At 37.3% G+C, this 14,845-nt stretch overlaps 1 protein-coding gene across 1 annotated transcript in view; it reads left to right on the top strand.

The window, feature by feature from the left end:
- Window positions 1–561: 561 nt before the first annotated feature.
- The window catches only part of TMX4 (thioredoxin related transmembrane protein 4), a 44,255-nt gene continuing 29,971 nt past the window's right edge, over window positions 562–14,845 (top strand). Inside the window, exons 1-2 of the mRNA XM_059896451.1 lie at window positions 562–932; window positions 8,220–8,335. Of these exons, the coding sequence (XP_059752434.1) occupies window positions 748–932; window positions 8,220–8,335 (301 nt within the window). The 5' untranslated portion in view covers window positions 562–747. The remainder of the gene's footprint in view (window positions 933–8,219; window positions 8,336–14,845) is intronic.

Here is a 14,845-nt window from a genome sequence, read left to right as displayed (position 1 = left end):
AGGCCATTCTCATTTTAGATCTGACAAAAGTGTAGCCAAGAGAAGCGAGAAGTCCATTTAATCGCAACTGGCACTATTCTTATTAACTGACTCATTTTATCTGTTAGTACCCATGTTGTAAACGTTTTTTTGTGAAATTAACATTTTTGTAAAAAATACAATTGCATGATCTAGTTTCATTATCTCCAATTAGGCAGTGCTACTTCATTATACACAGGCAAAGAGTGCTTAAAATTTCCTCTCCCATTCAGTGAGATGCCCAACACGTCCTTTTGTTTTTCCATTCAACAGTTTACTTGTAGTCCATTGCTGTTATTTTTGCTACCATTGAATAGGTGATGCATTTTTTTATTACTGGCGACGTTTCTCTTTAGAAAAAGCCACACGCACCAACCTGCCCCCCACCTTACTGGAGCCCAGGCACACACCGTACAGGTTCTAAGTTAAGCAACAACGGCTCATCTGTTTATTTTCAACACAGCGGTCAGGAGGGGGAGGGCGGCCGTTGCCAAGGCAACCGACGCCCCGGGCAACAGCGAGTCGAGGCGGGAGGGGGCGTGGCCTCCGCGGCTCGGGCCGATAAGAGGCGGCGACTGCCACCCCAGTCTCGAGCTGGGCTAGTCGGCGCGGCAGGGCGGCGGCGGGGCGACCCGGTCTTTCCTAGCACTACGTGGGAAGGCCCGGTCCGCAGGCCGGCCGTACCCTCTGCCCCAGCCCCTGCCGAGGAGCCTCGTTCCGCGTAGCGACATGGCGGGCGGGCGCCGCGGCCCGCTGCTCACGGCGCTCCTGGTCGCCTGGGTCGCGGCGGCGGCAGCTGCGGAGGCGGAGGCCGGCCCGGAGCAGGCCGCGCTGCCGCAGGAGCGGAGCCTGGTGCGGCCCATGACCGCCTCCAACTGGACGCTGGTGTTGGAGGGCGAGTGGATGCTGAAATTGTGAGTGTGCCCGCCCGCCCCGCTCGCCACACTATCCTCGCGGCTGCAGCCCTCCAGGAGCCGCGCCTCCCTCTCCCGCTACCGCAGTGCCTACTGGGCTAGACCTCGGGCCGGGACCCGCCCAGCCAGCTAGCTACCTGCAGAGCCGGGCCGGGCCCCCGACGCTGCGCATGCGCGCCCAGCCCTCCGCGGTGAGGGTTGCGGGTGTAGCGCATCCTCCCCTCCCTGGCTAGTTCCCTATTTTGGGAGGAAGTGTTTTAGGGATGTGGTGGATGGGCGGTTTACCAAGGGGAGGAAGGGGAACAGAGAAATCTGCAAGAAAATCTCGAGCTTTTGATAAAAGTGTATGTAGAGGGGAAAGGGCTGTCATCCAGAGACGCTTCTGTACAGAACAAATAACGTAGCACTGACTAGGCAAGATACTTGTTGAATGAATAATTGCAGCATGGTGAAGGGCAGACCAGTCCGTACAAAGTATCTCAGTCTTCATTTTGAAGACCCGGAGAAAAAAGATTTCAAATAAATGTTGATATTTGTTATAATTTTTAGAGGTAGAGATTTCTGGGTAGGTATCATAACTTAATTGTGCTAGTGTCATAAAGAAAAGGATATTAATAAATTGCCCCTTTTGAACAATAGAAGGTAAATATTGGATAGTGCCTTGGCTTGAGGAGAGGTGGGAAAATGCTGTTTTGAGTTAGGAGCAGGGAAGATTTATTCATTATAGTTTAAAATTTAGGAAGGAAGTAACCATTTGAAAGATGGCTTGAAATAGGCAGTGGGCAGATGTCTCAATAGGCTAGAGAGACCATCGTGGGGGGCTTGTAAGGAAAATGGAGAATGGCTGAAGAAATAATCACCGAGACCACATCTCCTTAGCCTGTGGTTTTCAGATGATACACATACTTGATTGCTAATATCTGTTAACTAATTTTGCGTTGAGGACACAGACTCTCACAGAATTGAAATTTTCCTTCATTTGTCTTAAGACTAAATTTTGATTCTTTGAATTTAGATTGTAAACAGATTATTCTATAGACTGAAAACCTCAGTTTGACTCAGGCCCAAAAGTTGTAAGTCACCTAGTAGATTACATTGTTCAAAGAACATAATGCACAGTACTGCTTCAAACAAGTATTTACCTTTTGGTCACAAAGCAGGGGATATTTTAGACCTCAAAGTACAATGCCTTTGGTATCATAATAAATCAATGAAATTATTAAAGAGATCTGTAGACATGAAGCACTGATTAAAATTAACTACTTTGAATAGAGATGAGGTCATTTTCTATTTAAGAGAGAAAATTTTAAAGTAAGCATGACAGGACTGTCATGTTTGTAATTGCAAGAGTTTTAGAGAGACTGTTTTATCAGCTAGTACTACAGAAAGTTGTTTTTTTAGTAGGTGCTTGTACAATGGAGGTTTTCTAGATGTCAGTTTTCTGATTAAAACTGAGTTTCTGTATGTGCATGACGAAGGTCAAAGCAGAAAAGACTTGTTATGTTTAATGGCCTCAACTCCTTTATATTCCTTTTTGGAGTAGCTATGTTCTTTTTTTTTACTTTTTTTAAGTAAAAACTAAGAACACTAAAGCTCCAGTAAGTGTAAGCCAAGTTAGGATTATAAACAAGCAACAGCCAACAACTCATGGCTATGTTGATGGTTCAAATTTTACTTCATAAATGTACAAGCTGAGGTGTAGTAATCAATTGTTGTAAGCTTGCTATGTGTCCATTGTATGGAGTTATGTTTGGGCTCTTGTTCAAGATGATACTTGTAACCAAAAGTAAGCTGTGTAGATACTTGAGATCTTAGAAGTTCTTTTCATTGAGTACACTTCAGAATAGGTTGATATGAAGTGCGGCTAGAAAGGAAAGAACCATTACCTCCAAATTCCAGAAGCTAAGTGCTCGTCCTGAAGAAAATTGTGGCTCTTTATTTGTGATATTCCTCCTCCCTTTGACAAAATCCAACACTTTAAAAAAATAAAATTTATATCTTCAGTACTACTATAAGCCTATAAATTTCTAGGAATTCTTTCAAACATCCAATAAGTTATCAGATTTTTTTTTTTTCTGGTGTCTATAACAGGAAAACAAAATGTCTTAATACTTTCTCCCATGTTAGTACTTTGTTCAGATGAACTGGTCATAATAAATGGAGATTGTTAGGGATCCACAGGTGATGATATATTTAACTTCTCAAAAGAAGCAAGTTAGGAGGCTTTCTGATAATATTAAAATTTTAACATTACTTTGAATGACAGTTCTTTTCTTGTTCATTTGTTTATATGCTACCTCTCCTCTGGGGACTTTTTCTTTTTGATCCCACTTCGTACAAAGTTCCTATAATACAATTCCTGGTTAGATTGGTATCAATAATTTATTTTGAAGGACATAGCAGTGTTTCTCTGCTCTGAGACATGAAAAGTCCTTAATGTAAAATTTAATTTGTTATGTTTTCTTTGTTTTTCAAACAATTTTTTGTATTCTTGCAATTGAATTTTCAATTTTTAAAAAAACACTTCTCTGTTAAGGAGAAATATCAGCTAAAACTATATTTGCAGTAATTCACCATTTTTATTCTGAAACCTTTTAAAACCTGAAAAATTCTCCCATTACTATTAACATTTTCTTTAATTCAGTGGATTTTTTGTACACTCAGTTTTTCTCTTCTTATTTGCTTTCATACATTCTTTTATACTTTTTACCCCTGTTTCTGCCATGTCTCTATAATTGGTTTGCTGTGCTTTCTTCCTCTTAACCTCTGTTGAAAAGTTTGTCCTTTCTTGGGTTAGGGAAGATTATCTAATCTTTAAAAGGCCTTCTGATGTTTTCTTTTCTCTCTTTCCATTGTTTCATGCTATTCTTCCTTCAGTTGCTTTGTAAACTTTTGCTGTTTTAAACATTTGCTTGGTTCCCATCATATCAGTGCTTGAGAATACTACTTTTGTTCTTTTGAAACACAAAAATATACAATATAATGCTGTTCTGGTGGCTTTTTTACCCCAAAGACATAAGTAGATATCTACAAAGCTTAATTTTGACCCACATACTTTAAACTGTTACCTAGAGGAAAAATATGTCTTTGGGTTAAAATAGTTTATCTCTAAGGCATAGAAATCTTTATAAAGCAATACTTTTTCTGACTTTGTTCTTGGGATGATCATGTTTCAAAATTGAAACTAGTCATCTGGTGATGGAGAAAGGCCTCATTTATTTCCCTAGGATCTCTTGGTTTTAGCGTTGTGTTTCTAGTATCCTTCTTATACTTGCAGAGAACATCATTGCCTTAACTTGCCCATATCAAATAGTTATAATTTCTTGCAGTTTCATCGATAGTGGTGATTTGTTGATTGAATGTATAAGAGATAGTCATTAAATGCTTGTTATGTGTCAGGTTCAGGGTTGGGGACTTGGGAAGATGAAGGTGAATAAATTACATTTCTTGATTTCAAGGGACTGGCAGTCTGCTGTGCTGTGAAGGAAATAAGTAGCATAGGTAGCATTTGTTTATTTAGCAAATGTTTGTTGAATGCTTCCTCTCTCTTGAGCATTCCTCAGTGGTTCTCACCAGGGTACTATTAGCATTTTGAGTTGGACAGTTCTTTGATATGTGGGGATGGCTCACACATTGCAGAACCTTTGGCATCCCTGGCCCCTGCCCATAACATTCTAGTAGTCATGTGACATCAAAAATATTTAAACCTCCATCCCCTATACACACTTCAAAATGCCTCTGATTGGAAACCACTGCCTTAGGTACTGTTATGGGTATTTAAAAGCATGCAAAAGAGGAGCTTATGGGCTAACATAGAAGTATTTGATTTCAGATTGTTTCCACAAAGGGTAATCATCCACATCTTCTCCATCGTCGTCATCATCACTTCAATCACAGTAAATCGTTACATTGCTTATGTCAGTGTAAGCAATTCAGAATGCCCTCTTTCAGAATTTGAGCATCCCAGAAATCTGGTGCAGAATTATTATTCTCATTCTCATTAACTAAAGGAGACGAAAACTTGGAAGGTTAAAGCTTTAAACCATATCCTTAGTAAGTGGTGGGCAAGACCAGAACTAGAATGCTGGCCTGAGCTTTGCAATCCCCAGTGCAAGCTGAGGAGAGTAGTTGTATAGTGGGGGAGCCTGGAGGAAGGCACAGAGCCTGGCTGACTCATGCTTACGCTCTCAGCTGGCCTGCACACTGACCCATATAAGGGGAAGCCTTTTCCCTATGGGATTCAGAGGTCCACCCATGACTTAGCATCTCTGTAATTTCTGCAAACGAAGAACATCGCTTTGAGTTCATTCCTGACACTCCTTACCATTCATACAGGTGCCCTGCCTTCTCTGTACCCCAACCACCCAGGAAAATTCTTTCTTGTTTGTATCTAGCATGGCCTTATCACAACTTATAATTATAAATTAATTTATATGTTTTTGTACTTGGTTTTTGTCTTACTCCTCCTCTAGATGATAAGCTTTTAAGTAGAGGAACAAAGTTTTTCCTCCTCCTGTTTAGCTACAGAACCTTAATAACTGTCAAGTTCTAGGTGTTCAATAAATGCTTTTTGACTCAGTGAATGAATGAATAATAGACTTTAATTGTTCTTTAATCAAGAGCTAGTATATCACTGAAGGAAACAGCTGTATATATTTTCTTAGGTACTAAGGATAATCACTATCACCTCCCCTTTGTTCATTGATGTAATAAATATTTACTGTGACCTAGAACGTTCCAGGCTCTCTTCTAGGTACAAGCAATGCACCAGTCACTGCCTTCATGGAGTGTTCATTCTAGTGAAATTTCTCTAGCAGGTGTCATAGTAGATTCTAAATGACTATCTTTTAGATACAAAAGAATACTAATAGTTTAAAAAGTTGCAACAACAATGGACCAATTCCCACTTCTGAAGACTCAGGGCTGTTTTATCTCCATCACCAAAAGAACACACTAGGTTAATGGATGACCTTGGTACATTCCAACACAATAAACTCTGATTAAATCTTAGAAATAATGGCATTAACAGTGCCACAGACCAGTGGGTAACAGCTACAAAGAAAATGGAGTATCTAAAATTATCTCAGTGGCATTTGTATATTTTAAGGGTCAATTTCACCAAATTCCCAATTTATATAATAGTCTGTCTAGAGATTAGGGACTAGGATTTTTTAAAATGATGAAATTTGCATGATTTAATCATTACTGATATAGCAAATGTGTTGTATGCAGAAACAGTTCTAGGGAAACAAAGCAAAGAGGATCTGAAGTTCATTAAACTGTACCTCAAAATTTCTTCCTTGTTTTTGGTAATGTATTTCTTATTCCTACTGTCTGTCTTTCTGTCTGTCTTTCTCTGTTGGATCTTATTTTCCTTGGACATTTTTATCACACAAATACCTCCATCTGTGTTCCTGCTCTGTGTGGTCTGAAGTGACGGTCAGCAAGTCTCTCTGAATCTGCCTTGTTGCCTTACAACAGTGAGGCCATAAGGTTCAGATGAGCTAATGCATCATAAAAATGTCTCTGAAACCAGGCGTATATTACAAATGTCATTTACATTAATGATTTTCTTAATATGTGCCTGCTTTACATGTGTCATCTAATCTCTCAATAACCTTCTAAGGTAACTGCTGTTATTATCGCATTTTACAGTTGAGAAAGCTGAGGCATGGAAGGATTATTAACTTGCTCAAAGACACATGGTTAATTTGTAATTGGTCTCTCTGATGCCTCCAGCAGAACTCTTATCCAATATATTGAAATGCCTATTGAAATGTACTTAATAATAAAATGTTCCTTTTTTCCCTAGAGTTTACCAACTGCTTGCCCCAGTCTCATCTGCCATTTGGATATTTAGAAAATATGTAGAAAATAACTATTTTCTCAGATGAAGAATATAATTTTCTTTCAAGTTTGTTCATTATGTATTCTGCAAACATTTATTGGGCACTTATTGTATACCAGGATGTACTTTGCCTTGGAAATGTAGGGATATGAGTGTTTATAGAAAAATCCACATTCAAAGATGTCATGTCAGCAGATTGTTCTCGGACCATGTTCTCTGGTCCATGTCTCCTGGACCTCAGGGATTGGACAGTGAGCTATAATGGGAAGATTAATGACCTTTTAGAATGATCTTGGAATTGGCTATACTAGTCTTTTTTAAAGATAGAGCTAGAGAGGGCCAGCCTTCCACCTCTTCTCTTTGCTTCCATCGTATTCTTCCCTGATCCATTATCCACAGAACTGCTGGGTGAGTTTTACAAAATGTGAATCTGATCATAATTCTCTTACCTCTTTAGGGCTAACCCTGGAGCTTCAAATAGAGTGCTAACTCTTTATACAACTTTATTTAAATGCTCAGTACTCTGCACCTTCACACATATAGTTCTCTCTGCTTAGATTAGAACATTCCTTGATCCCTCTCTGACTGTTTCTTCTCCTTTAGATCTTAGTACAGTTGCTCCTTTCTCTTTGGGCCCTTCTGAGATCACCCAGCGTCTGTGTCTCTATAGCATCTTTTCTATACTCACATTTGCCACCTGGTTTGTAATTACCTCTTTGGACTCTATACTCCCTAAGGAGAGGAGGCACATTTGTCTTGTTCACAGCTGTAGCCTCAGCTTCTTGGTTGGTGCTCAGTTCATGTTTATTGAATGAAAAAAATTAATGTAAAAAGCAGAGTTCTGATTGAAGACACAGGTTCTTCTAATTCTTAAGTGTCAAGTAGAGTTGGTTTAGCCTATAGCTTCTGCTTTCTTTCTCGAAATGTTTCAGAACTGCCACAGATCTTTGGAAATGACTCATTCTTGGGGACCCACTAGCAGATCTTGTGGTCTTTGCTCATCAGATTTGTAGCTTTGATGGATTTGAAACTGGTTTGGCTAGTTTAGGGGCACCCTTGTGAAAATTGTTCTCCTTTAGTAGCACTTTCAAAACAGTGTTCACCCTCAAATATCAAAAACTATCTGGAAGGTGATAAAATTTGGGTTGATTGTAGCAATAACATTGAAATAAAATACTTTTAAGTATTACAGTAATTTGTGAAAAATCTTAAACTTTGGCTAATTTTTTCCCAGGGAATTGATATTCATAATATTTATATTAAATTCTAGGAGGGAAATGTGCTTCTGTTTTTCTTTGTCTAATGACTTTGGGAAAACTTGCATTTGTGTCTCCCTTTAGTTAAGAATTTATTTTGTCAATTTAAATACTCTATTTCTCTATTTTGTTTTACAGATATTTTTCATGTATGTATATTGATTAGCTATTATTCTTTTATAGTTATGCCCCTTGGTGTCCATCCTGTCAGCAGACTGATTCAGAATGGGAGACTTTTGCAAAGAATGGTGAAATACTTCAGATCAGTGTGGGGAAGGTGGATGTCATTCAAGAACCAGGTACTGTAAATGTAGAACATTAAATGCAAAAGTTAGTTGCTTTTAATTTTAATTTTTTCAAGCATGCAGAAAAGTTGGAAGACTAGAATATTGATTACCCATGAACTAACCACCTAAAATCAAGATAATATTTTAGCATATCTGCATCTGTCTGTGTTTGTATTTACACATACATATGTGTATATATTTTTTTTTTTGCTAAGTCATTTGAAAATAAGTTGCAGACATCATGAGACTTCACTCTTCAATACTTCAGCATATGAAAATCTCCCTAATTATTTCCCACATGACTTTTTATAGTTTTTTAAACCAGGATCCAATCATGGTTCACCAATTACATTTGGTTGTTATGTGTTTTTCATCTCTGTCAATCTAGAATAGTCCTCCATTTTTTCTATGCCATTGTTATTCTGAAGAGAACAGGCCAAGGATTTGCCTAGATGTTTCCTTATGGTGACATTTAACTTGTTCTTACATTTTCTGTAAACTTGAACTTCAGTGTAAAGGCATGATTTGGATTAGACATTCATGGAAAGGTGATGCTGTGACTTTATATTGTATCCCATCATAAGACATGTACTGTCACTATTAGTAATGTTGAATTTGATCATTTGGTTAAGGTGATGACACTAAACATCTCAATTATAAAGAAAAGACCCCACTTTGTAGCTAGAAAGTAATCTGTGGGGTGATACTTTGGGCTTTTAAGATCTGTGATGATCTTACCTGAATCAAATATTTTATTAAGAGCTCCAGAATGGTAAATTTCTAATTCTGTCACCATCTACATTTATTAGTTGTTAATGATACAATTTTTCAAAAGAGGGAGATAAAGGAGACTTTAATTCTGAAAAGATACACACAATAAATTTGTATTTATAGTTTAAAAATAACTTTGTGTAACTTTGTGTATTATATATAAATTGAGAAAAGTTGGGCTTTTATGATTTAAATCTCAAATTTTACTATTTTGAAACTTTATAAGTAATTGTTTTCCTATCTACATTTAATTTCTACCTATTGCATCCTTTCACAAGGGGGTAAAAGATGGTAGGTGTGGAAATGTAGCTATTCCTTCTCTGTAATAACTGTGAGTTCAATAAACACAAAATAACGAATTACCAGTTACCGGGACAACAAAATGAATGGTGTCCGTTAAGATCTATGTGTTGACAAACCCATGGAGAGAGATTTCTATTACAAGCCATGAGTACTCAAGCCTCCACCTTTTTAAGCATTTAAAACAAAACCACTTCTGCCTATCTGCTATTTAGAGATGGACAATTATAGTTATTAGTTCATGATTTGGGCTATTATAATTAGTTTTCCTGCTTGGAGGTCAAATCATTGCAATGACATATCTGTGGTAAACTTGTTTTTGTGTTTTTAATAGTTTGAGTCCAATGAAATCAGGCACCAGACACATTTTATGATGAGTTTCTTAGAAATGCAGCTGGCCTATTCCCATTTCAGCTTTTTGGCATACCTGCCGTGAATTCACAGCATGATTTGAATTAAACGAATTAAACAGTTAGCTTTGTGATGGATTCACAGATCTAAAGTCTAACTGAATACTGTCTTTCCTCCTAAAATGTAGACTTATAAACTATTTTTCCATTGTGAATGGATGAAATGCTTTTTCGATAATGAAGTAGGAGAAATTGATTATGACAAAATATTTTAAAAGCAAATTTATCATTGACTCGTAGTATTTATATAAGTATAAAACCTAAGAAGAAGAAAAAAAGTCTTTGGTCTGATGTCCTATGAAAATAGTGAAGAAACAAAGTCCAAAAAACAAAATGTGGTTGTTTTGTGTCTCAGTTTTTTTAAAGTAGAGGCTCTAGAATTCTTTTAAATGATAACAACTGAAAACCTGTAACTGATAAGTAAAAATTAGGAGCCAAAATTCTATACACATGACTGAGTGGCCTAGAGAATATTTCACTTTAGATTATACTATTTTATGTTTATAATTTTACTTTAAATTACAAACGTAATGCTTTCAAATAATATTTTAATAGCATTTAGAAATAATATGTTTATGCAGCCAATTTTTGAGTTGATACCATGCACCAGACCCTGTTCTGGATAGCAGTGATACAGACGAATGATGCAGGTAAATAATGGTGCAGGTGAATAAGGAAGAAAAGACCTGGCTCCTCATTGAGCTTACATTCTAGTGAAGGGGATAAACAATCACAAAAGAAAAATGGGAAATAATGTCTGGTGGTAGTAAGGGCTATGATGAAAAAGAAAGCAGGGTAAAAATGTAGAAAATGGTGGGAGCCACTATTTTAATAGGATGTCCAGGGAAGGGCTGTTTGACTGTAGGTCTTGACAAATTAAGGAAATGAATTTCAACAAGGTGTAGGGGAGGAGCATTCCAGGCAGAGCAAACAGCATGTGCAGGTAGGAATACTTGGCTTATTTGAGAAACAATATGATAGCCAGTGGGGTCCTTGAGACAAATGGGGCTGGAGAACGAGCTAGGGACCAGACCATTTAGGCTGTTGTTGGCCATGGCAAGGAGTTTAGGTTTTATACCAAGTATGATAGAAAGGAAGCTACTGGAAGGTTTTGAGCACGGGAGTGACATGATTTGATTCATGTTTTAAAAGTATTCATTTGGCTGTGTGAAAAATTGTCTGTAGGAGGTTGGAAGTGTAAGCAAGAAGAGAAGTTCAGAGGTTAATGCAGTAGCCCAGAGTGGAGAGGATGGTGGCTTGGACTAGTTGCAGCAGTGGTAAGTGGCTGGATTGGAGATACGGCATTTGGGTGGAATATCCTAAAGGATTTCCCAGTAGATTGGTTGTAGCACTTGGTGAAAAGAAAGAAGATGGAGGAGACTGAAGGAGGATCAGGTTTGGGACAGGGTTTAAGTTCGAGATGTTTGATAGAAATCCAAATAGAGGTGAGCTAGAGATAGGCATTTAAGGATCATCAGTGTAGATGGTATTTGAAGCAAAGGGACAAATTGAGATTACCTAGGGAGTGTGTGCAGAGACGTGTTCTGAGGATTGAGAACTGGGGCATTCCAACATTTAGAAGAAAAGAAGTTCCAGCAGCAGAAAAGGAGAAGCCAGTAAAGCAGGAAGGAGATGGAGAAGTAGGGGGTCCTGAAAGCTGAATGAAGAGAACATGTCTTATGTGGCAAACCTCTGGGGCAGCTTGTCCCTATTCTTGGAAGCTATTTAAGTATTTACTTCATTTTTGCAAAATCTTACCTACTGAATGAGTGGGAAACCATCGAAATGATATTATTTTCCCCATGGCTGAGCTCTTTACTAGATATTTCTGTATACAGATTGATATTTGGATACAGATCTGCATTACTGTATCTTTCATCAGGGCTGCTGTGCACAGGAATGCTAGTAAGGGATAATTTCATTCCTTTTTTAAGAAGAAGGGAAAGCAAGAATTTTTGAGGTGTTCATGCATACTCTTTAGTTATGCCTGTAACTATTCCATTGGTATATCTAATAAGAGATTTTTTTAGGTATTTGAAATAGAAAATAAGATTTCAGGATTATAAAGACACTGCATTTTTACAGCTGAGATGTAGAAGTCAAGGAGAGCACAGACCTTAGATTAGATTGCATTATATTGCCTGTTTAATACTGCATAGGCCAGATGATGTTTCAGTTGAGTTGACTTTGGAAAATTAAATTTAATGAGTATATACTTGAACCTTCTGTTCCATGCGGATGAGCTTAGTTGTCCAAGACAGGAAAAGAGCAGCTGCTCAGAGAACACCCATGGCTGTTGCACTAGATGAGAGGTAAACCAGACCCCTACCATGGCCAAGAATAACTGTTGTCTTTAAAGCCACTAATTTATTATAGAAGACAATTTAGTTTACTGTACTTTAGTTAGTGTTGATATTTTAATTTTATAAGTGTAAAACTTAGTCTTTGTATTCTATTATACTGACAACTTTATTTCAATTTCAAAGGTAAGATTAGTTCTACTTTTTTTTTTTGATTGTTTTTCTTCTACTTCTCTCTTTGGTGATAATAACTAACATTGCAGAATATTACTCAGCCATAAAAAAGAATGAAATTGGGTCATTTGTAGAGACGTGGATGGACCTAGAGAGTGTTATACAGAGTTAAGTAAGTCAGAAAGAGAAAAGCAAGTATCGTATAGTAACTCATATATGTGGAATCCAGAAAAATGGTATAGATGATCTTATTTGCAAGGCAGAAATAGAGACACAGACGTAGAGAACAAATGTATGGATACCAAGGGGGAAAGGGGTGGGGAGAGAGGAATTGGGAGACTGGGATTGACACATATACGTTATTGATACTATGTATAAAACAGACAACTGCTGGGAACATACTGTAAAGCACAGGGAACTCTGCCTAATGCACGGTGGTAACCTAAATGGGAGGGAAGTATGAAAGGGAGGGGGTATCGGTATGTGTATGGCTGATTCATTTTTTCTGCAGTGTAGGCTAACACAACATTTTAAAGCAACCATACTCTAATAAAAATTAATTTAAAAAATAATAACTAACCTTTAGTAAGCATTTACTTCAGCCTGTAATTGTGTTAAGCACTTACATACATTTTAGCTTCATTACAATCCTAGGAAGAGCAAACTATTTATATATTATTACTCATAAAACTGAGGCTCAGAGAGGTTAAGTAACATTCCTAAAATAGCACAGCTAATAAGTGATAGAACAAAAGCTGGTAGCTGTCCCCATTTTCTTAATATTAAATTTAAATAATTTCTGTTGTGCTTTTGCATATGAAATTAGTTCCCTGCCATAAATTTTATTTCTCTAATCTTCAATTCTTCTTTTTCTTTTGCTATATGTGTTTAAGATAAGCTTGCTAATAAGAAATTAAAAGTTTTTCTGCATTTTGGATTAATGCCATTTTATGCTGCAGTGCAGTCTTCATTTTAAAGTGGATGTTACCCTTAAAGTATAAAAGGTACCATAGAAATTTTGGGAGACCTTGCAGTCAAACTTTGTCTCTTTAAGTATTTGAGGTGTGCTTGTTTCTTCCATACTTTCTGAAGTTTGTGTCAGTGAACCATTATGCAAACCTTGAAATGAGCTGCTGCCCTGTTATAATTCTTTAAGATCCATACTTGTTTTTAAATCGTAAAGCCACAACCTCACATGGTGCTTCTCTGTTCCAGGGTGGTCATGGTTTAACTTTTCAGATGATGAAAGTCTCCCTTAACATTTCATAGTATCAGTATTAAAAGTTAGAAGACATTCATATCAAAAACTAGAAATTTCTTATACCCTTTAATGTAGCCATTTGGGGAACAAGTGTGCTGTTGTACCGTCTAGCCTGAATGAGAAAGATGCAGAAATCTCAGAGACCATCCATCACTGTGTTTCTTTTTTATTTTCGCATTGATTTTCATGGGTACATTTATTTATAAAATTTTAAGTTATGTTATCCAAAATAAGGCACAATTTCCAAAGCACTTAAGACTAAATTAGTGTTTGTTACATCCTCTTATTTTATTCTAACTTTGAATCAGAGATTTAAATAAATTAATAGCATTTATTTAGTGCTTATATATCAGACCCTGTTTTCTATGTGCTACATAAATATAAAATCACTTAATACTACAATACTGCAAGATAGAAATTGTGATGCCCGTTTATAATAAGAAAACTAAAGCCCAGAGAGTTTAAATTAACTGTCTCATATTAAAAACTAATAAGAGACAGAAGTGGAGTTTAACCCCAGGTAAGCTGGCTCATGAATCTGGAAATTCATGTTGTATAATTTAATGTGTTTTATGAACTACTTTTTTTTTTTTTTATACAGCAGGTTTTTATTAGTTATCTATTTTATACGTATTAGTGTATATATGTCAATCCTGATCTCCCAATTCATCCCACCACCACCCCCGCCCCCCAGTTTCCCTCCTTGGTGTCCATACATTTGTTCTCTACATCTGTGTCTCTATTTCTGCCTTGCAAATGGTTCATCTGTACCATTTTTCTAGATTCCACATATATGCATTAATATACGATATTATTCTCTTTCTGACTTACTTCTCTCTGTATGACAGTCTCTAGGTCCATCCATGTCTCTACAAATGACCCAATTTCGTTCCTTTTTATGGCTGAGTAATATTCCATTGTATATATATACCACATCTTCTTTGTCCCTTCGTGTGTCGATGGGCATTTAGGTTGCTTCCATGAGCTGGCTATTGTAAATAGTGCTGCAGTGAACACTGGGGTACATGTGTCTTTTTGAATTATGGTTTTCTCTGGGTATATGCCCAGTAGTGGGATTGCTGGGTCATATGGTAATTCTATTTTTAGTTTTTTAAGGAACCTCCATACTGTTCTCCATAGTGGCTGTATCAATTTACATTCTTACCAACAGTGCAAGAGGGTTCCCTTCTCTCCACACTCTCTCCAGCATTTGTTGTTTGTAGATTTTCCGATGATTCCCATTCTAACTGGTGTGAGGTGATACCTCATTGTAGTTTTGGTTTGCATTTCTCTAATAATTAGTGAT

Source organism: Balaenoptera ricei, chromosome 15, assembly GCF_028023285.1.
Source record: "Balaenoptera ricei isolate mBalRic1 chromosome 15, mBalRic1.hap2, whole genome shotgun sequence".
Taxonomy (NCBI): domain Eukaryota; kingdom Metazoa; phylum Chordata; class Mammalia; order Artiodactyla; family Balaenopteridae; genus Balaenoptera; species Balaenoptera ricei.
This window is presented reverse-complemented; position numbering and strand designations above follow the sequence as displayed.